General features: G+C 52.2%; 4 protein-coding genes across 4 annotated transcripts; 2 read left to right on the forward strand and 2 right to left on the reverse strand.

Annotated features, from left to right (window-relative positions):
• Positions 1 to 5,995: 5,995 nt before the first annotated feature.
• On the forward strand, positions 5,996 to 6,844 carry J4E83_004791 (uncharacterized protein; the record flags this gene model as incomplete). The annotated part of the gene is made up of 1 exon (XM_049331716.1): positions 5,996 to 6,844. The coding sequence occupies one exon, from the start codon at positions 5,996 to 5,998 to the stop codon at positions 6,842 to 6,844; it is 849 nt and encodes a 282-aa protein (XP_049189490.1).
• Positions 6,845 to 9,956: 3,112 nt separating this feature from the next.
• Positions 9,957 to 11,054, forward strand: J4E83_004792 (uncharacterized protein; the record flags this gene model as incomplete). The annotated part of the gene is made up of 1 exon (XM_049331717.1): positions 9,957 to 11,054. The coding sequence occupies one exon, from the start codon at positions 9,957 to 9,959 to the stop codon at positions 11,052 to 11,054; it is 1,098 nt and encodes a 365-aa protein (XP_049189491.1).
• A 177-nt stretch (positions 11,055 to 11,231) lies between these two features.
• On the reverse strand, positions 11,232 to 11,902 carry J4E83_004793 (uncharacterized protein; the record flags this gene model as incomplete). Its single annotated transcript, XM_049331718.1, has 3 exons — positions 11,232 to 11,488; positions 11,548 to 11,689; positions 11,816 to 11,902. The coding sequence occupies 3 exons, from the start codon at positions 11,900 to 11,902 to the stop codon at positions 11,232 to 11,234; spliced, it is 486 nt and encodes a 161-aa protein (XP_049189492.1).
• A 2,223-nt stretch (positions 11,903 to 14,125) lies between these two features.
• On the reverse strand, positions 14,126 to 17,806 carry J4E83_004794 (uncharacterized protein; the record flags this gene model as incomplete). Its single annotated transcript, XM_049331719.1, has 1 exon — positions 14,126 to 17,806. The coding sequence occupies one exon, from the start codon at positions 17,804 to 17,806 to the stop codon at positions 14,126 to 14,128; it is 3,681 nt and encodes a 1,226-aa protein (XP_049189493.1).
• Between the last annotated feature and the right edge of the window lie 5,350 nt (positions 17,807 to 23,156).

Here is a 23,156-nt window from a genome sequence, read left to right on the forward strand (position 1 = left end):
CTCGGAGGTACGCCCTCAATTCTTACAGGGACGCCCGCATAACGAACCCCCTCTCTAAAGACTTGACAGAAATCTTCTAATCGAGTAGAGCTTCTTTCTTCGAATCTTATGGGTTCAACGAAGGCGACCTTGTGACCCCTACCGATCATGTAAGTTTGAACCACGCATACAAAGCATAGCCCACGCACCTAGGAAGTTGCAATTGCACCGCAGTCCATCGATCAGCTTGCTCTTTTGGTTGGATCATCGAATCAAAAAACAAATGGCTATCATCTCCTGGGACGTTTAGTTGCGCACGCAGGTGTAGGGCACATCGGTATTGCTCCAAAAGAAGTACGGGCTTTTTGCGATTCGAACAGCTACAAGAGAGGTACTTGTCGGTGTAGAATGCTTCGTATAGAGCTTTAGTCACCCTAGGATGGTAGTCTTCAAGCTGCATGTCCTCATCCGGAGCTTGACGCTCTTCACCAACGATGGCGTTGGTAGAAGTCAGGACAGCACGGAGAGCCGGGAACTCCGACGCAGTGCGTCCCTGGCCATCATCGGATCCCGTAATATGCCCAATGCTCTGCACTGCATCAAGGAGCTGCCGACGTTCATCCTAATGGCCCAAAGTCAGCGTGGGAGAGGTCAAGATCGTTGAGGGATTGAGCGAGGTGATTTCCTACATCTTTAGCGTGGACTATCCGCGAAACCTCCGCACTAGCCTTCAACTGAGCATCTTCGGGCGCAATACTGATCGCAGTACCAATTGTGTACAGTCGGACCTTTTCTTTAGCCCTTCTGGCTAGGCTGCGTAGCCGATGATCGCCTGCGCTGCCCTGGATATCACGCGCAGCGTCGTCTAAAGCGACAGCTACGCTAAGAAGGTCATCCGCGTGGACGTGAGGTGGTTTCATCATCCGAGTGTGAACAGAATGTCATTAGAAGGATGCAGCTGTCGTCCCCATCAACAGACGTGATGAGCGCAGATGTGTGCTACCTCTGGCTTACCTACAGGCTACCCCGCCGATACGGATGGCTGGGTGTGTCAGCTGCATATACGCCACTTCGCAACGCAGCGTGCTTCTTTCCATAGATTTCCAGCCGTCGTCATTTATTCTTGAGCTCATTCCTACTGTGGATAGAGTAATTTCTCGGAAACAATACACGCATGGTTGTGCGTGCCATGGCTGCACCTGGCAGTAGCGACAGGGGACATACGCACATCCGCGAACTCACGCGACATTGTCGCAATATGCTGCGTGCGTCCATCCGGTTCAAAGAGCTGATGAAAGATCACTGGGCGCAAAACCGGTTGAGTGACTTCAATCTTTGGGATGCTAGTATTGGGGCTAGTGCTCGATCGCCAAACTCACTCGACTACCGCTTGAAAGATGATTACATGGCTCGCAAGGTTTTGTCGGATACACTTGAGGCTCTGTCTGAATGGAGCGCGAAGTGCCTACACCTGTGCGTGGTGGCGAAGCCAGATTCGGAGGAACTCCGCCCGCGAACCGATGGTATCTTGACAACAGATACAAGCAGCACAGAGGCTTTCGATCAAGATGAACCGCCCATTAATCTAGCGGAAGGAAGAAACTGTGTAGAGGAATTGCTGGAATCCTTGGTTGAGATGGGTACCGCTATAAGACAGGCTGGTACTGCCTCACGGCTGAGGCGAGCTGATCGATCATTACACAAAGATGCCTCCAAGTACCGAGATTTCAAGCGCGAACTCGAATCCAAATTGTTACTGCCAAAATTGCGCACTCTATTGCGGCAAGACAATCGGGGACTACCAGAATATTCAGTCTCACTGCTACAGTCAATGCACTTAGACACAAAGGCTCTGACAAATGAACAGTGCAGTTTACTGCAAGGGAACTTAAAGCGTCGCCATCGCTTCGATTTCACCAAGGCAAGGGCGCAGCATCTAGGAGAGAATTATTCACGTCCGGATCACGAAGCCGATAGCCATACTTCATCCACAAAATCAACCCCACAGGACACCATGCTCGCCGGATATCTTCATTTATCTTCGGAAGAGGCGACCAGACATGATTTTGCGGCGAATACTGCGTACTCTACCAGTACCAGTAAAGTGTCGGCATTTGAGCTCCCGAAAGAACAGAAACTTGGAGCGAAGAAGACTTTCAGTCAAGCTCCACCAACCACTATCGCTGCAAACACTGAGTATCCTGAGCCTCCAAGTCTTGGAGAGAACAAATTGGTTCCTTGCCCATATTGTTGGCTATTGTTGACGAAGGACTCTATATCGCGACCTCAGTGGAAGTAAGTCACGCGCGGCGAGAAAACGTGTCCTAGCATTGACCCAGACAGGAAACATATATCTCAGGATCTTAGACCATACACGTGCTATTTACCGAGCTGCAATAGAGAGACCGCCCTTTTTGACGACTTCGCCGCGTGGCAGGAGCATATCGCTTCAGACCACCAATCCAGGAGAGAATGGCAATGCTTGTTTTGCACCTCAAAAGCCGATTTCACAGACAGGACAGGGTTCTTGGAGCATGTCGCATCTTCTCATCACGGTGTTGTGCCAGAAGAACTATTACAGGACCTTCCGGATATGTGTTTGAGATATGAAACTCCAGCTCTTGACATATGTCACGTCTGCTCACTCTCTGAAAGCGAGTGGGTTAATCGAAAGGAAGAGGGGTTGAATATCAGGCCCAAGGAGGTCTCCTTCATGGCCCATATCGGCTACTGTATGCAGGAGTTTGCGTTATTGGCTTTACCAGAGCCAGAAGACAAGTCCGGACGCAGTAGCAACCTACCCTCAGATATCTCTACGGAAAAAGCCGAATCCAGGGCTTCATCGTCAACACCGGTATTCCTAGTGTATTCCCCAAATGTAACGTTTGAGCCGACGTTGAAGACGTCGAACCTTCGATCAATCGCCGCATTGCAACCACCCGAGGAACTTGATCTCAACTCTGCAATCATCTCTTGGGCTGAACAGATACCTCCAGGAGGCGATCGAAATTTCATCAATGGCCCTGCAAGTACCTATTCAGATCATCCTGTCCAGGACACCTTTCCTGTGTATAGGCTGGACCAACAGGATCTCGAAAGGTTTCTCATGGAATTGTTCGGAAGCCGCGATTTTCATATCGAGGTATGTATATCTACAGTCGTCTTGATCGATTCGCAATAACAATCGTAGGTGATCAATGACACGTATCGCTTCTCAGTCCCACACAGATTAATACCTGTAAGACCTGTCCTTTTGAATTCCCCCGAAACGTGATTTACAACCAATTTGAGACTAATAACTGCTCTAGTCCCAAAGGCGAGAATTGCGAGGGCGACGTTGGGAAGATGACTGATACTTGTAGGTCTATGCAATTCAATTATTTAGTAGTCCCATTCTCAGCTATCAGCTAATTACCTTAAGACTCTTCGGTCAGTAATTTTTATTTATTCTAATTGACTCGAAGCATCTTACTTTAGTTCTCATATCGTGGGAAATCACATAGAGGCTTGCCTTACTTAGTAACCACAATTGATTGAGTAGTTGACGATTTCTTCATTGTGTTACTTTGTGATGAGTAAAGCATCAAATTATCAATTGCTTCTATGAGACTGTAGAGACGCGGCGTTGGACTGTCAAGATGGTGAGTTCAAATCCAGCTTTAGAGATGTCTCGTGTACTGACCGCGTCCCGAATCACACGCAGAAGACGTCTTCGAACTTCAGGCGCCGATGGACGAACAGAATCGCTACTAAGCATGTCTTCGATAATGAGAGCCAAGTCGCTCAAAACCGGAAGATCATCGCTACGGGAGGTTCGTACTTCTTCGTGCATTAACTTTACGGCAGAGAGAACACGCTCACCATCATGAAAACATCCACTATATGCTGTTCTTCTGAGTTCTGCAATCTTTTCGGTTGACGCTCTTCGCATCAGTCGGTAAGCCTCAACGCCCTTCGCACCAAGAGTAGACCAGACAAGTGCTTCGCTAAAGACGCAGCCTAAAGAGAACACGTCCTTATTCGGACTTGCTGACCGGCTAGTACGCTTATCGAATCCATCATACTCGTTCCGAAAGCACTCTGGTGCACCTGACACATTTAGTGTACGATCCAGCAGGGGCTGTGACACTTACTGTATGTTTGTACTCCATGCGCATCCCGAAGCCATGAGGATTCCTGCGGTGAGTCTGCCGCGCTGAAGTGTGTCAACTCGAAGTCAATGAGCTTGAACAGATACTCTGAACTGAGAATTCGTGTTGCCAAGATGTTGTTGGGCTGAATGTCTTGATGTACTCTAGTTGCTCATCAGATCTGTGTTCGCCGGAGACTCGATTTAACTCACCCAAGAAGAATTCCATCGTCGTTATCAGGATTAGTATGGCAGTGTATTCGGCAGACTGGCCCAAGGATGTTCGTCATACTGAACCAGAAGCTGAGTATCTCCTCTATAGTTGTTGGATGAGCCGCAGTGAACAGCGATGCCAATGTATCTCCTGGAATGAACTCGAGTAGCAGGTTGTATGTATCGCCATGTTTCCATGATCCGTAGAAGTGCACAATATTGGGTGCAACATCTTTGTGGCTAAGCATCTTGTAGGCCCGTACTTCGTTGTAGTGCAATCGACTTAGCTCCCCTCGATATACTTTCAGAACGTAGGCGTTGGGGTTGATAGTACTGTCAAGTTTCTTGTAACTCTAGAAAGAATGAGAATTTGTTTGCGACTCCAGGTAACGAGGTTGAGCTTACTTTAGGGGCATAATCGGGATGAATTTCCACTCGATAGGTATCGGAATCAGCACTGTTCTTGAGGATGGCTTTCGAGGTTATCGGTATGATGCGCTTCCAGGGAATCACTCGGTCTTCCAGACGATCTGCCCTCAGTTCTTGCGCACAAAACCTCCATTGAGCGTCGTTGAACTTGTCGTAGAACTTGAGACACATAGACGGCCAGTTGCTGCCACTATGGAAGGGCAGCTGATCGTCGGCGAGCGCGTCATGCGCCCGGAAGTGAGAGATGTATTTCCCCTTTCTTATCACAAGAAGAATCACGAAAACAGTCAGGTAGTGTCTGTGTATTGTGTGCCAGTCAATGACGGAAAGACCACAGAATTTGAGGAGCGTTTTGACTCTCTCGCGCGACAAGTAATCCCGTAGAGAAGGGTTAGGAACGAAGGTACGGCCGGGAAGTGGGGAGTACGCGTCGATTGCAGCAACCTGTAGGCTGTCAATATGCCTCAGGATGTCGTCTGTTTCGGTGACAAGCTGGGTGTGGCTGTCCATGGATGTGGTGCGAATGATGTCGTCACGGAGAGGTTTATTCTCCTGCTTCTTCGCAGTCACATCGCCTTCAGTGGGCATGCATCGAAGCCAGGTTATGAAAAGCGAAATCGAATGTTCGACCCCGCACATGTGGCTGCAGCCTATGGCATCACCGATGGCTTATCGTAGGATTAGCTGATCACCCACCCACAACAAGTTCACCCTGTCCACAACGGTGTTGCCTCACTTATCGTATTGCGCGTGTCTGACTTCACGCTTCGCACCCAGCGTGGGGCAGGATACGGCAGTCAGAATTTGGGTCTGAGATGTGCAAGTTCAATATACAGCCATTTCACTACCTAGGTACATAGGTAGTCAATCATCTTATGAAAATGTGGTCATCGCTTCTCATGCTTCAGGGCCTCGTAGACCGATCGTGCAGCGGCCACAGCTCAGCTTCCACATGATCTGTGGGAAACAGCCGGGGGTAGCTCAGCCCACTCGCTACTCGATGGACTTGATTACGCGTCTGACGAGCTTGCAGCATACTTACCTAGGTCTACATGCATGCACTCAGCCTTTCGAGTACGATGACACGAGTCGCTCAGCCGCAATCTGGCAAATTTCCAAGGTCCTCGATTGCGCATTGTCATCGGTGTAAAACTCCAGTCCCCCTCAAGAGACCAGCGAGAAATTTCAATCTATCCCACCACACAACAATAATAGCCATCACATACTTTGATTGGATGAGCCCCAATGTCTACTCTGCCAGAAGATAAGAATTGGTATTTACGGGCCCCAAGCCTCGATTACCCTGACGGCGGGCCGATCAGAATCGGTAATATCATCACCAACGTCGCGGAGCCACAGAACGACATTGCGAATCTCGATGGTCAGCTGAAAATTATCCCTGGGATCAGCTATGGCAAAGGCCAGAAAGACCGCGAAATCCACTCCTCAGCAGCCATCAAGCTCGCTACTAAACTGTATACCGCCTTCGGCGGGCAAGCAGATGCACAACGAAGCAAAGACTGGAAGACGACATACAAATTCGACCGGATTGACTCTGTTATGCTGGCGAGGAACCCAAGAGTGGAACAGGTGCAAGAACTGCGTTCAACGAACAAGGCAGTCCGAGACGCGCTCACGAAAGGTCCTATATACATCATAAGTTCTCTGAAGTTGGCCAACGGGCTGAAGTATGCAAATGAACACATGAGAGACAAAGAAGCTGGAATGGGAGGACAGGCACACGTTACGCAGGAAGCAACTTTTGAGGGCGACGTCAAAGGAAGCAAGAGTGGGAAAACCAGCGAGACATATAACATGATGGGTAACGTGATCTTAGCCTACAAGCTACAAATCGTCAAGACCAAGGGATGGAAGTGGAAAGGTGAAGTGGACTTGTCGACCGGGACATATGATCCGGGGCGTGCGGGCTTCATGAGCAAAGAGGGGGAACTACTTGAGGAACCTTTGGAATGCGATTTGCTATCGCCACGAGACATTGGCTTCATTGCGCGAGAAGAGGAGTATGAAAGTGTCCAGGACCATGAAATGGAAAACGAGGAAGACGACTGGTGGATGACCTGTATTGAAGCCTAGCCGAGACAGACGGAGTATCTGAACATTTCAGTCTCGCTTCTCTTTTCCTGAGTTAGTTCTCATGCTAATTTCTAATTGTTCTTGCTTGAATGCGACTCTAATCATTCATCCACAATTCGCAGAAACGTGCGCGTATCCAAGATCCTTATGGAGTGTATTACCTAGGTACGGTAGAGCATGGTTTGAAAAGCGGAGTGAACTCGCTATGACGGATTTGGCGAAATAGCCCCACTAACAGTCATAGCCCCACCAATTCATTTTGCAGAGCAAGTAATAATTTCTCAGTCCGCGATCGCAACATGTGCATGTCCTCCTCTGCTCCAACTATGCGTTCGGTGAAACTATGGAGACTGGCTCTGCACTCGTTCTTCACATCTTGCGGGAAATCAGCATGCTTCACTGCTTGATTGTAGTGCAGCCTCAAGTGCTCAAGAACCTCGGTGTTCAGCTTCAGAACAAGCACGGCTTCTTGTGCCTTCTCTTCGATATGCTGTATGGTTTGTAGATTGTTGTAAGTAAGTCTCTCCGATTTCTTGTCTAATATACCATTGAGAAAGGTAGATGGAAGCTTTGGCGACGTCATTGCTTCAGGAGATGCTGTCAATGTCTTCTCGTATCCGGGACTTAGACGGCTATCGATAGCATTAGATTGCGAAGGCTTCGCTAGTGGTCCACGAGAATGTTTTGCAGACGATCTCCACCGTCTTGTCTCGGCAAGAGCGCTCTTCTTCGGCGAAGAAGCCCAAGAGCTGCAAGGCTGATCGGTGTTACCTGTCGGTGCTGATGCACACGTCTCTGGACTTTCTTGCGACCCGTATGACTGGGTCCGGGTGTTTGCTTGCGACAGGTTGAACAGTTCTGCGCTAGAATTTACACTCGTGAACTCTGGCAGCGCAGGTGATGAGAGCGGTGATGGATCTCTCTCAACCTCAGATGCCGATAGCCCTGGTGCCAATTTGGTCGCGTGATCTTCGAAATCGTTGATGTAACTTCGCCAATTTTCTCCGGACCAATAGCACAGCAAAAGATGCGTTTCTAGCGATGTTGCAAACGAATCACTGCGAGACTTGAGAGGATCGCCGCGATCTGTTAATCCCTTAGATACTTTGGTAACGCGTGTCTGTATTTCTTTGTTTCCCTTGACGATTATCCAAAGCATTTTGCCATTTTCCACGTCGAATGTATGGTAGACAGCACACTGGCGGATAGACCAAGGTTCTTTTGACCGACGTGACGTCGGTTCCACGGATCTCAGAGTGTAACTGAAGCAAAGGTTCCTTCCCGAGCGATCCAATTTTGGCAACACGTACGTTTTGTCGTTGGACGCCAGTCGGTATTCTCCCTTCAGTCCACTGGAATCGAAGTCTTTTGCTTCCTCCTTCAGCCCGAAAGGTAATACGCAATCCAAAAACGAAGGAGGAACTTGGTAGGCGGTACATAGAAGGCTGAACATGTTGTGGGTGATCCGTAACGGCGCCCGGCTTTGGCCCGCTGTGAGGAATCTATCATCATTAGCTGAAACCCAAAAAAGCAAATTTCCACTGACATGAAACGGCATGTCGGATCGACATCCTCTGGCGTCAATGAACGTTTACAACTGAGCATAAGCTCCATTTCTCGTTGGTTTTTGACGCATGCCGATCTGAAGCCTTGTTTGTGGTCAGTAGGTCGACCTTTGGCCTGTAATAGGGCGCTCACGATTGTCCAGTTCCCGATAATCAAGAATGTCCACTTCCACTCTCTCATCTTGGAAGAGATGTTGAGAATGAGATTCCAGCCGAGCGATGTACCCTGCCAAACTATAGCTGAGAGCGCATCGCTGTGTGAGATTCTGAGGGTAGCTTCGAAATTCTCTGCACGACGAAGCGTATTGATCCATTGCAATTCCATTAAAGCTCAGCGACATGAATCGGAAAAGCCCTCATTGGGAAAGCTGGGCAGATTGATTTATATGGAAGCACTGACGGTAACCGCAGCGCCGAGTTCCTAGGCCAGTGTTGCTCGAGGACATTGCCACGAAAACTTGTTCAGCCCGCGGCAGGCCAGCGTGCACCCAGCCCCCACGAGATGAGTTTGTACCAATCTTGATCATAACAGGGGTCCATACCGCCTCCAGCATTCTCCGAATTCGGAACTTGTACGTATCACTGACGACTTGCGTACTATACTCAGGACACATCAATACGGCGTGCAAGATCTCCTTCTTTGATGTGGAAGCACGCGAACCGTGAAACTCACCCAGGTATTTCTCCAAGTCTACTAAGCATGATTGCTTTACAGTCAGTCGTACATGCACCTGCAAGGCGGTAGTACGAGGTGACATGTGGTGAATTCTCAGTGGTCAGACCTGCAATTCCGGTGAACTGCAATGACTGCGCTTCGCAGCCTTCAATGCCTAGTGCCCGAGCCTCATTGGCGCGGCTCAATGCAAGCAGCATGAGGAAGGGAACGAAAACCATTGTGGCCTCAGCAGCCCTCGGGACAAACTCTTACATACATGTGAATACATGAATCAGCGGTACATATCCTCCTGCAGTCGTGTCTGCGTGTTGGGGTTCACTGCCTCGACTCCGCCTTCGAAGCCGTAGGGGTCTGGACTGGACTAGCATAATTGTAACGTTAGACCCAGCATGTAGACCGTGATAGTGTAACTCCTAGGAGACATCAGGCATCATTCACGTTGAAATGAGTGGTCTTCGTGCACGCATTCATCGTAGGGGCATTAGTTGTTCTTTTGTTGAGAACGTAGATAGATGACTTGAGACGAACAGCCTTGGAAACTACCATTGTGAAGTATCTGGCTCTCGAAGTACACAACTTGAGTTCATCGCAAGAAGGTTCTTCAGACCCAAATGCAAAATTCAGAAGAAGGAGTAAAGTCATGTAAAGATAGAGACGGACGCAGCCATCTGCGGAAGACGTCCGCTATAGCACGGCACGGGCATGACGAATGACGAAGCCATGTGCCTGGGTACCCCGCTAAGAGTCACTGCCCCACCAAAATTTTGATACTGCCCAAACTTTGGCGCGTGAACTGCGCACATATCGTCAGCTACCTTTAAAGCCCTCAAGGACAGAATACTCCTTGAACTGATCCCACAAGCAACGCGCGATGTCGAAACCAAAAGACCTGCGCAGTCTCATCGACCTCACCAAAACCACACAAGCGCTCCTCACGCACTACCAATCCTCTCTCGCGCCCACCAAAGATGCCGCTCCTACTACGTCCGAAACGGAGATAGCAGATCCTCTCAATGTTATCAGAGCCTCGACTAAGCTCCTCAAATCGCACACGACCACATTGTCCCTCCTCCTCATCAACCCGCCCCTCACACCATCGGCGATAATAGCGAAAATTGGCGATGTGACCTCAGGCCCACTAAACAGCATGGTGACCGCGGCTTCGTATATACCACGAGAGGGTCAGAAGGGCGATATCGGGGACATAATGCGCACCGAAGTCAAGGCGCAGGTACGGAGATTGCTGGGAACATGGGGAGAAGTTCTCGCCATGATCCTAAAGATGGCAGAGAAAAGACAAAGCGCAAAAGGCAAAGACATAGGCCCAACTGAGAGCGAGAAGCAAGAAGTCTTGTCTTCGACAGGTGTACTCTGGGACGTGTGCGACACGCTGCTAAAGCTATGCGAAGACGGTGTTGTAGGACTCGTAGTCAAGAAAGCGCAAGAGTACCGCGCAGTCCTACTCGATGCGATCGAGGAGCTGAAAGAATGGGGCGAAGACGTGGACGACGACGATGACGAAGCAGAAGGCAGCGACGACGAAGACGAGATCTTCGGCGCATCGAACAAGATTGGCAAGGACAACAAGGAGCTGAAGGAACTGCTGGATACCAGTGTCAAGAAGCTGAAGATGATTGGCATGCTGTATCAAGCACTCATCAAGAGGAGGTTGAAGACGTATCCTGCATCGTCCACGCTCGAACCGGCCGCCACAACGAACGGTGCGACCTCGCCACCCTGCAAGAAGCTAGATGCGCTTGTAAATACTCTCAAGACGATACCTGAGACGGTCGACGACATCGCGGGCGCGTTCTACGATCTCGACGAAGACGAAGCGAAAGAAACTTTGGATAAATGCTGTGGTCAGGCAAACAGCACGATCAAGCTGGTCAGGCAGAGCTGGGCTGGAGAAGACGACGAGTTCACAGCATGGTCTGGCAAATGGGCGACCGCACTCGAAGCTGCGTGAACAAAGGAACATAGCCCGAGCCCAATTCAATATCACCAACCACTCGCGCACAGCGTCAGACACTCAGCGATTCAAACGAACGATACGGTATCAATTGCGATATACAAGCGATTGTCGCATTACAAATTCCTAATCAACCAACGCGCCCTTCGTATCACCCATCCAGGTATCCGACATTTACAATCCGAAGACAGCAGCCATACCCATGGCAACGACACCGTAGCTAGCAAGCTTGCCAGCGGCGGCGTTCTCGGTCTGCTCAGCGACACCAGAGCTGGTGGGCGACATGGAGCCGCTCATAGTGGGGGATCCGCTCATCATGCTGGACATCATTGAGCCGGTCATGGAAGCGCCAGATGAGGGAACAGCAGTGGGGATGTCGGAGAGGGTTACACCGGCGGCGGCGCAGAGGGAGGAGACAGCGGGGGCAAGGCCTAGTAGTCGCGTTAGATATGGACGAAGATGATAAGTATGTAGGGTATGCAAAACGTACTGGAGATTTCACTCTGCTCGCATCGCTCGGGTGCGCAAGTAAGGAGCGAGTTCTCAATGGCAGAGCGGCCGCTGGTGCACTGGCAGTTTGTGTCTGTGACACCGCAGTTGGAGCTGGGGAGGGCAGCGACGAAGCAAGGGATCTATTGAGTTGTGTGTTAGTCGGCGATGCTAGATGCGATGTGCCCATATCGCGATCGCGATCGTCTTGTGGAGATGTGGGCTCCGAAGTCCGATGCGATCTCGATAGGGGAGGAAGGGCAACATACAGCGCACTGGGGGATACCGCTCAAATCCTGAGCACCAACGAAAGCGAGCGAAGCCGCGACGGCAAGGACTGTAGCCTGGAAACGCATCTTGATTATATGGTATAATATGTATTGGTGATAGTATTCGATATGTGAAAGATGGACTGGAGTGAGGGAATGTCGAAGTGAGATGGAACAGGGTTGAGCGAGAAAAACGATGGGACGGAGAGGGGGTCTATGTACTGATTTCGATTCTAGCAACCAATACCTTGGTCCAAGCCTGCTCCCTAACGCAGCAATAGACTCGTGGAGATTAACATTGGAGTTACCCGGTGATCGTCCCCAGGGATTGCCGCGGTTTGTCGCAGAGCCTTGGTATGCAGTTGACTATCTTCCCCAGTACCCCTCCCTGGGCGCTGTTGGTTTCCTTGATCTACTGCGCCTGCGATCGCACCTACGTACTCTAGAGGGGTGTATCTCGTCGAGTTACGGGCGACGGATGCGCAGCGAGAGCTTCGCATAGGTGTGCAATGTGCCTCGGAAGGAGGGTTAGGTTGCAGTTAGAGTTTGGGATGGCGCCGAACTTGCGGTCCTTTAGCGTTAGCTAAGCGGCGTGCTGGCACAGCTGTGGAGATGGATGGTGGGAGGCGGCCTTGCTTTTCTTTGCTCTGCGCAATGCGACGGTGCGATTTCTTGTCGCCGGCCCAATCAGGCGGCCTGCGGAGCTGTGTCAGGGCTGTTTTGGCAGGCCCTGCGCCTTGCAATCCAGACCTTTTTCTCTTGCTTGTGTAGGGATGTTGTACCCGATAGAACACCACAACGGCTTTTGCTGACTTCTCCTCATTCTGCCCTCACACATCACGCTTGCTGACAGCCTTGTTAAATTGCTTTTCTGTTTGCACAGCGAACCCTTTGAGGGACATGCGTTCTTCGTGCGGCACCGGATGCCGACCCTGCGTTAGAGGAAAGTATGTCCCCTTGGCGTGCGGATGGGGAAGATGCCGTCGACGGTTCCAATGGCACGGTGGCGTAGTGCACCGCTACGGTAGACTGGACTTTGGACGTGGAGCTTCCATCATCGAACGCTTAGTCTTTTGGAGTAACATCTTGCGCTCCGCTACTTAAGATTGTGTGCACATCATCGAATGTCGAGAAGATTGCCCAAGATTTGATGCCACTATACCGCTACCAAGAGCGCCGGGTTGTGTTGCTGACGTCCTGGTTCCGACAAAGGAAGGCGACGCGTGAAAATGGGTCGCAAGATGCAGGTACGCGATAAGCGGCATGCAGGCCTTAGATCACTGTCCCCACCAACATCCCTTTTCTCCTTCCACAGCAATTCCATCTCTCCGTCATAGAACCTTCGCCCACAATCCCATTGTTATCTTTCACCCTCTTCTAAGTATCGACGATCGATCAAACCTCGTCTCGAGCCGAGAGTTCGTAGTTTATCTTCCATCGCGACGATCCCAGGTTCTCGAATCAGCGCACGGCCCTTCTCGCGGCATCTGAAACACAGGGCTCGTGAGTCGCTCGCCTATGCACATGGGCAATGTCGTCTCATATTCCTTTTGCATGGTGACGAAATCATGCTTTTCTGCATGTTGCATGTGAAGGTGTCAACGCCGTTGACGCTGCATGCATTCGGCAGCGATGAAACCGGAAACGCGGCACGGTACATAATCAGTCCAAACAACGCGCGCGGGGGTTTCAGACATATTGCGACCGTTGTCCCACGTCCAACAGTCGCCGCTGGCTGCTGAGGTCTAACAGTGATGATGCGATTGGTTTCGAATCAGTGCTGGCGGAGTGAACTCTGTGCATAGGATCTGTTGTATGAGGCAATTGATTGTATTCAACACCACGAATTGGTTGACGCGAGTCTGGCAGCGCGAGCTGAACCGTGAGCCTATGAAAAGGCTGTAGTGACTAGCAGTACATGAAGACTCCGATAAACATGCAATCCTCCCGAACCTGACTCTTACTGAATGTACTCAAACTTGTGTGATGCTATTGCCAACCTCCAGAAACACCGTGTCCAGCCCGGTGAAGGTGGTAATCTAGCCAGAACCCTATCGTTGATCGTAAAATGAGATCTTTGCAAAGAGAAGTCGCAGTCGCAGAACGGGGAGGTATATTGCTAAGCCGGAAGCCGAAAGAGATTAAGGAAAGAAAAGGCCGTGATCGCAGACACGGCGATCCGTGGACCGAAAGTAGACATACAGAAAAGAAAAGAGATTTCCAAATGTGCCAAAGATTGATAAAGGATCGCTTTTGATCACGAATGTTGAGTTGCTGACAGAGCAACAGCTCGTATAGCGGAGGTGCCGTTTAGAACATGCCACCCTCCATGGGCTGTTGACCGTTGGTAGGACGTGGAGGTGACCCATTGCGTCCGGTGAAGCCGTTTTGAGGCATTGCTGGCGAGGGTCCCATTTGGCTTTGTGCGTCACCGCGCAGGCTCCTGCCTTCACTGGACGCCTTTCGCAGTCTGCTCTTTGGTTGCTGCGATTGGTTCATCACTGCGTCGGACGAGTTGGTGCGGAGTGGCTCAGCGTAAGGGGCTCGAGGTCCATCCATTCCATGCTGGACAGCAGGGTCATAAGGTGATGGACCCGTTGGGCTTTGGCTTTGGCTTTCACCGCGGCCAAATCCGAAACGTCGCCTCATAGGGTTGATTGGCGGAACAGGGGGAGCGTTATTTTCCATGCCATTCTTCAGAGAAGCACCAGCTGGAAGATTGATGGTGTCAATCGAAGAAGTTGTGGAAAGGAACACCGGCTCCGAGATCTCCGACTTCGCGATGGACTTCTTCCGTAGCACTCCAGTTTTGGTCAACGGCTGCACGGTACTTGGGTTGAACGCGGCAGCGTTGGGTGTAGTGGGGTTTGAGACAGGAGGGGTGTGATTGGCAGAGAATGGAGGCACTGGAGATGTTGGGTGCGAGAAGCCATTGCCGTTGGCACTGCTGAAGCCACCTGGTGAAGGCCGGGGCGAAATAGGGATTCCCGGGGAGAATTTCCCCCCAGGAGGCAGACGAGTGTTCTGACCCGATCCAGCGTTAGTCTGAATAGGGTGCAGATGCTTCGACTCGAAGTAGTTCGCCGCGGCAGTCTTGCTGTTGCTGCGCGATCGCATGCGACCTTGGGAATCCAGCGATGGTCTCTCAGAAGGAAGTGGAGGCGTGGGGTGAGCAGAGTATCCAGGCATTGACGGCATTGTGTTTGCAGGATACGCGCCGCGGGTGCCATCTGCCATAGCCTGGTCCAGGTCATCGCGGTATTGATCATGGCGACTCCGGGAACGGCCTGACGATGTTCCAGAGCTCGAGCGCTCTCGCGTGGAGCTTCTGGTCGATGCCTGTGGAGATCTACCCGATGGACGACCAGTGCGGCTGCTCTCGGTTGCCGATCGTTGGCGATTCTCGTGCTCCCGCTGTGCGTCTTGTTCACTTTGCTGCAATACTCGGGACTGCTTTGGTCGCAGGGCTGGCATATCACCCTGAAGGCCTACGAGCGAGGTGCTGCTGACATTCGCTGAACTTCCTCCAAGAGCAAGCTTCCTTACTGATTTGTTAGAAACATCAACTGTAGCAAAAGATTCACGGCTCGACTTTGCACGGAGCATGTTCAAAGCTGTCTTCAGTCCGTTGGATGGGCCCGCGGGTGCTGGTGCTGGACTTGTTGAACGGCCTTCAGCCTTGGCACGGAGATTCTCCTGGATCAAGCGTTGCCTGTGAGCGAGGTCTCGTTGGAAGGCCTCGTGGTCGGCCTCTGTCTCGTTGCTCGCAACACGCTCATGGGCTCTTCGCGGAGTAAGATCCCAGGGAGCTGCAGGGTTTGGTTCGGTTGCGCTCATGATCAGTGGTGTGGCGTTTTGTACGTTGGCCTGCTCGTCAGAGTTCATCTTGACGAGTTCATCGCGGTAGGGGTTGTCAATGTCGTCCAAATCCCATGGGTTAGAGTGGCTGTATGTTGAGGGAGCTGGGGTAGCCGATTCCGACCCCGGTTGGCGGCGCTGGAAGCCAGACCCTTGTGTATGAATGGCGAGCCCCATAGGTGGGCTCATCATTGGAGGACCTGGCTCACCATAGTTGGAAGAAACATTGCTGACGTTGCGAAGATGCTGCCTAATCATTCCACTCAGTCCGCTGCTCTCAGGACCCAGTGTTGGTGAGTCAACCTCGGTACCGTCCACTTTCACTGTCTCGTCGGGGCGTGGAGACGCCTCTTGGGTAAGAGCAGGGCTGTACGAAGAAGGGCCATTCTGAGAAACCTCTTCCTCCGATGTTGTCCGCGAGCGGAATGCGGGATGCTCGAACATTGAGGGTGCGGGTCCGGTTGCTACGGGGAGATTGTCAAATCGACGAGTGGGCTCTGTCGCGCGCGTGGTTGGCGGCCTGGGAGCTTCATCTTCTGCTTCGCTGGAATCTGGGGAACTGAAGAAGGTGGCTTTGTTGCAATTGTCTGGAGACGCTGCTGGTTGGCGTGGAATGGCTGGGAGGCGCTGGGTCGGTGGCGAAGTCGGGGTACCTGGGCCTGCGGTTCTCATCTGACTGGCAGCAGCTTGAAACCTGGAGAAGGCAGAGGGTGCTTGAGCTGGTTCAGCAGTTGATTCAGAGCTTGACCGTTCGTTTGCGTCACTTTCAGCTCGCTTACGCCTTTGCTGCTCTGCACGCTCTCTCAAAGTGGGCTTACGAGGCGGGGACCTCTCGGCCTTTTGAGGTGGTGTTGAGCGCCCTTCTCGGTCCTGCTGCATATGGCGCAAGCGCTCTGCATACTGCTCCTCGCTGAACGCCGCCTTGGGTTTGTTGAAAGCACCCATGGCGGTCGCTTTGCCCCGATCGTTGGGCTGAAGTGCAGCATTGAGGGTATGAGCTTCTTCACTGTCACTGATGACGGGACTTGTCAGTGCAGGCGACTGCGGGCGTGCGAGGACGGGGCTCGACGCGCCGGAGGAGTTGTTCCTGCTTATGCCGGGGTATCCAAGCGCGTTTGGGCTGTCTGAGCGGAAGGCGGGTGGTCCCCGAGCGAACCGGTCATTCAGGTTGGTGGCAGAACGTGTCTGAGATATGGGAATAGGTGGCGTTGATCGTCCGGTTGGCGCACGTGCGCGTTGTATGGAGTTGAGACGGTTCATAGCTGAGGACTGTTGCTCTTGGATTTGCTGGTCCAGCCCTTGGTCGTAAAGTCTCCGTTTCGTTGTGGACCGGCCTAGATCTGGGGATGTCATCGGGGCACCTGCTGGGGGAAACGCCGGCGAGGAGGCTGATACAGAGTTGGTGCCCTGTGACGCTATCGAAGTCGCGGCTGTAGATGTGCGGGTGTTCAATGTGCCTGAGTTGGTGGATGACGAAGTCTCCCTCTTACGGCTGAGCTCAGTAGGGCTGGACGGCTCAGAGTTCTGGCCGTCTTCATAATCCGACTGCTGCCTCAGCCTGTCCTTCTCCTCTTGTCTGAGCCGTTGGTATGCTGACATATTAACGTCGTCGTCGTAGAGTGTCCGTCCGGTGCCCTTCGCGTTTGTATTAGAGATCATGTAGATCTTTTGTCGTCCACCGAACAAGACGTTGCCCTCGCCGGGTCTAGCTCTGCTCATAACGCTACCAGAGCCGTCGTCATCTCTACTGCTGTCGAAGGAATTGGTCCGTTCGCTTGCGAAGGGCGGTCGGATGGAGCCATTGAGCGAGGAGACTTCAGCTATATCGGAAAGACCTCCTGGAACGAAGCCGAACTCGTGGAGCCGCGATTGGCGTTTCGGTTGTAGTACACTGTCGTCGCTGGCCTTACCAATCTTGGAGTCTGGGTCGTCCTGCTCTCTCAACATGCTGAAGCGGGTGGACAGGCCAGGCATGATCAGACTTGTCCGGAAGTCATCTGCTTTAGGCAACGCGAAGTTGAGATCGAACTCTGGTTTGGGCTCTTCCTGACCCTTCTTGCCCTTCTTCGTCTTCTTTGGGGCGGCGGCCGCGTCCTCGGCGCCATCCTTCTTCCTGTTCAACCAGCGGTTCATGATGGTCTGGCAGTTATTAGCAAACGTATAAGTACGCCGCATTGCATCCGGAGTGGGCGAGAGGCAATGGGAGGGCGCTTTGGCAATGGGGATGGGGAGCAGTGTAGTCTTACTGGCGAAAGTGATTAGACTGGATTATAGCGACGACTGTGCGCTGACCAATCTCGACTGGTGTGTCGCTGGGGTGAGCGGGCAGGCGCACTCGAGCGAGGAGTGGGGAAGGTGAGAGCAAGGCGACTCGGGGTGGGAGGAAAGAGCAAACGCGAACATGTAGCGGGGCCAAAAACAACAACGGGGCGGTCACGGGCGGTGTTTTTCGAAAGTGTGTCCTAGGCACAGTGGAAAGTAATGTCGGCAAGAGGCGAAGGAGGGAGCGAGCTGGAGGTGAAAAGGAAGGCGTGCAGCGATTGCAGGCGGGATCGGGCGCGCTCGACTCTGGATGGCTCGGTTGGCGGCAAAAAGTACAAAACAATAGATTATGGCAAAGGTTAAGGAGCGTGTGTAGCTGGCAGCAAACAGGTGAAGGAGTGAATGCACGCGCGCTGCGGAGTGCTGGCGTGGTGGTAGAAAAGAATGCAGAGAGCAGATCTCCCGACCGAAAAGAGGCTTCGAGGAGCGGGTCGACGTGGGTATGCACTCTTTGGGCCTCTGGGGGAGTGACAAGCACTCGCACATGGGACAAGGATCAATTTCCACTAGCCTCATTTCCGCGTTGCGCATGGGCGTCGCGGTGCAGGGAGCAGAGAAGCCATAGAGCGCGGGCCAATATCCGCTCGATAGGCTGACTGAGGTCGGACGGCCAGTTGCAGTATTGCGCCGCTGAGCCCAAACCCGCGCCGTCCCAGGGGATGCGGGCGACTGGCAGCGCGACAGAGTCGACGACGATGCGTCGACGCGATCCAACGGCATTTGCTAGCGCCCTCTGCTGCCTCGCAGCTCGTCAGACACGCTCCTTCCGCGTCACACGTCGCTCCTGCCTCGTCACTCGCGTCGCAGAGTCATGCCTTCCTTTTGCAATAACAAACTTTGCCTCCCCCCACAGTCTGAAAACCACGACGCACGACCTTATGATAGCCCTTGGCCCGCCCTTTGCAGCTGCCGCAACGACAAAAAGTATCATGAACACTGCGAGGGACATCGCGCTCCGCTAGCACCCCGCCCAATCAGCGCCCTGCCCTGAGCGGTACCTTGCAGGCGTCGGGAGGGGCTGGTCCATCCCTGCATCCTCGATATCACCGCGCCCGCGACTTGCTTTTCTCGTCGCGCCACGACGCATCGTCAGCTTTGCCTCTCCGCCCGTCAGCGCTGCAGCGTCGATTCCGTCTTCTGCCCAATCACTTACCTCACACATGGGTAGCCAAAGTATGCGGGGAGACGATCCAGAAGTACCAAACGCCCATCGCGTACCTGAAGCCGCTAACCTCGGGACGTACAGTGAAGCGAGCGAATCACCCAGCTCCCTAGTCATGGTCCCGGTGGCCTTTCGCTGTGTTCCCCTGGCCTAACCGCCTGGCGCTGTCATACCTCCCCTTTCCATGTACTACGGTAAGCGCAAAACTGTGCTCCAACACTCCAAAGTTCCAACATGTCCTCTTGATCGACTCTCGAGGAGCAGGTTCCAATTGGTCTTGTGTTTTCGCGATACGGGGCCCGGCCAGACTCGCATCCGGAGACCTGGTCCAACTGTCGTGTCATCTCCCGCGTGGCCGTCTGTCTACCGTCAGGCCGCCCCTGGCAGCTGATCCGAACGGCCATCCTTCCCCTTCTGTTCGGAACGTTGGACTCGCATCGGCAGACTAAATGCCGGCAGAGTGAATTCCTCGCCGTCGGCGAATAAGGCCAGCCGGCTGAGCTGCAATTCAGTCCTTGCTGAGCTTACTGCAGATACCTGCATCTTCTTCCTGCATACGCAACCGCCACAGTCAGTCCGAGAGCTTCTGCATACTAAGTTCTCAGCAAGTTTCAACCTGGATTCCGAAATGAATAGCCCGGGCTGGACCTAATCGATTGCATCGGTGCCACGAGGTAAGCAAATTGCCCCTCACCCGCCGCCTGCCGTTGTACGCTGTGGATGATCATCTCCAGCCCGTCCGCGAAATTGCTGTAGGATCGGCGCCACTCCAGCCCTGTGAGACAGCAGTATCTCATTCGCTAACACCGTCCCGTCACACGCGACAGGGACGCGCCCACGGTATTTACATGTATCCTCTCCAGCGCCATGTTGATAGACGCCCACGCGCTGGTACTTTTGCCCACCACCTGATCAGGTTTCAGATCTGGCCCAGGCACCGCCCTGCTAACCGACCCCACGATTGTTTCATGCTTCCGTACACATGTCCGACGAACGCCTCACTGCGGTCCGAGCAGCCACACATACTCTTGCAAGCTCCACTACCCAAGCATCATCGCTGCAAACCAGCACTGCCGTTATTGTGACAGCGGGTCAGGTTTATCAGGCTGTGGCCTGTCGAATGTAACGACAAACTCCAAAATCTCACCCTTCCGCGTTTCTTTGAAAACTTGAACCCTTGACGAGTTTCCATATATACATAGAGTTCGTCTGAGGGGTAAGCAGTATGATCAGTCATCCGGACCTCCAGACTTGCAAGGGAAGCTGCAACTCTCGTTGGCGTCGTCGACGTCACGATCATCTTACGTATTCTCCAGTCACGAAAAACTGTTTGCTGCCAAGAACACGCGCGAAATTGACAATGCAAATTCTGCTCCGGTTCCAAGGCTCCGGCAGCATCTCGCGATCGATCCGTAGATGAATCGAAACTTCGAAAGTATATCCTTGCCGCGGAGACCGAGATGACAAAGCTGTTTAATTTCCGCCGATCATCCGGACAACACCCTTCGCTGAGCAGGGTCTTGCTGTGCCAGTGCGGAGACCTTGTTTGATCACAATCTAAGTAACGCGCTCTTGTGTGTGATGATCACATGGCGTGACCGATGACAAACTGATGCCCAGAGTCCGCCGAGAGGGGTTTGGGTTATCCGGATTACAGCAGTCTACTCTATCATTCCAGTGCGGTTGAGAACTTCAAGAAAGAACGATCTCCAAGCCACGTGTATACGCTCCCGACTTCCGCTCTTCGAGCTTGCACACCAGCTTCTGCTTCAATTCGCAAATTTCATATAACCACGATACTGACCTTTTGTACGGGTTTACCAAGTTGCTTCACTCGCGGTGACCTGGGATGCGGACTGTCCGCGATGTATGAGGATCCCATATCCAGTAATATCTGTAGCTATCGCTGCCTATCGCGTTAACGGGAAAACGCTGCCTTACTTTGGTCTTGAATACCTCGAAGTCAATTTCAAAAATCGCGGCTAGCTTCAGCCGACAGCTTTCTTCATGTGTCTATCGCGAACATGACGAGCAGGGAATGTTCTGACGTCCAGATTTTTGAAGCTTTGTATGGTTCACACACGAGTATAACGAGCACCAATATAATGAAGAAGCCGAATACTCTGCAGTCTATATTGGTAATAATGTCAAATTTGGCAAGTTCTTAACGCAATGCAAGCTTCTGGATTACTTGTCGCTATCCTTCGCTGGAAGTGAGTATTCAATGGCTTTGCTGGGATGGGGCGTGAGAGACAACAGGTATCAGCAATCGTCCCTTTCTCATCGGCTGATGTGGAGCTACGTCACTACGCACTCTCACTCTCACCTTCACTCCCACATGACCATTTCTCGCTTGCTGGGACTTATTCACTGGCGGAGTCTTAGAGCGCCCGCCTTGCTAGAGAAATTACCCTTGCGTTACTCACCAATGTTCCTTACACTGCCTACCTCCACTTTTACACATCACTCTGTCTGCATTTCCTCAGATGTTGTTCGGCCACCTCTTACCGCTCGCAGCCATTGCTACTGCAGTTACAATTAAGCATAAACCAGATTCCGACTATGTCTTCAGCTGTGGTCCTCCCCTCCCCTACCTCGCCAATGGGTCGCAGGCCACGAGCTGGGCGCAGTATCTTGACGAGATTGGCGACGATCTCGACGGCGACGGCCAAGGTGCTGTGGATCATTTCGGTGGCCCCGTCGGTAAGGCTCCGTTAAAATGGCCTCGCAACTCAGAAAACATTGCTGTTATCCCTTACTGTTACTTCGACGAAAAAGAACGCGAGTCGATGCACGAAGTTATCGAGGCCGCCATACAATCGTGGATGACGTACGTGTGTATCCAGTACGGCCTTTGATCGTGGACTGATGAGCCCTTAGTTATCTTGGCAATCCGGGAAAGGAATCCGGTCACGCTATCAGTTTCGAAGAGTGGGTCGACAGTGAAGGAAAGCCAGTGATCTGTTACAAGAAAAGCGAAACCGACTTTTTCCATTGGAACCCAGATCTGCCTCACGAGACCTTGACGATCCAGGTAGGAAAGGGGGAAACCGGTTGGACGGCCAACGCAGGTCTAGCGGTTGACCAGAAGAGTCCTTGGAGGAACCAACTGAACGGCCCAGAAAGCGGTCGTCTTGTGAATGTGGAGTGGGCGGCTATGCACGAACTGGGTCATGTGATGGGTTAGTATTCATCTACGTGTAAGCTACCGACAAAGGCTAACAAAAGGCAGGTATGGCGCACGAACATCAGCGTAGTGATCGAGACGACTACATCGTGGTCAAACCCGAGAAAATCGGCGATTTCGAAGAGGTGAGTATGACATTCGTCAAGCCGCTGAAATAAATAAAACCGTTACTAACGCTAAGCAGTGCTACAAGCGCGCCCACGAGAAGAGCTCTCGAGTAACCCGAGAAAACGTATGCACCTCACTCAGAGTAGCGCTACGCAACAATTGTGCGTGCAGAGATTGGGTCAAAGGAATGGCCGAGCTCTATCTCCCTCTGTTTACCTTCGACAAATACGACCCCGAAAGCATCATGCATTATCCTAGCGCCATTGGGGGTAAACCAGAGAAGTGTGAGCTCTACAGCGGCGAGGAGGATACGGCTGAATGCCCGATCCAACAGTACAAGAATTTTGAGGATCATAGCCAAGGGACTACGAAGATGACGCCGAACTTGCATCCGTCTGCGCAGGATATAGCGTGGGTTAAGAAGGTATATGCTTGGGATGACAAGGGTGAAGCGTGAGGTGCGACGAAGTCATCCACTGCCGTCGCAATGTCTTCGAACGCTGCATATAGCTTCGAGCGGCTATGTGGGGACAGCTTTACAGAAAACATCTGGTCATACTGAGGGATAGTGGAAGAAGTACGTATCCACAAGGTAGCAAACGATGTGACTCAAAACGGACTGTGCCTTTCACATTTGCTAGCTCATCTGTGTCTGACTCTATCTCTTGATAGGAAAACCGACTACCAAAGCAAATTATCGCATG

Source organism: Alternaria metachromatica (assembly GCF_023757995.1).
Source record: "Alternaria metachromatica strain BMP 0045 chromosome Unknown scaffold_8, whole genome shotgun sequence".
Lineage (NCBI taxonomy): Eukaryota > Fungi > Ascomycota > Dothideomycetes > Pleosporales > Pleosporaceae > Alternaria > Alternaria metachromatica.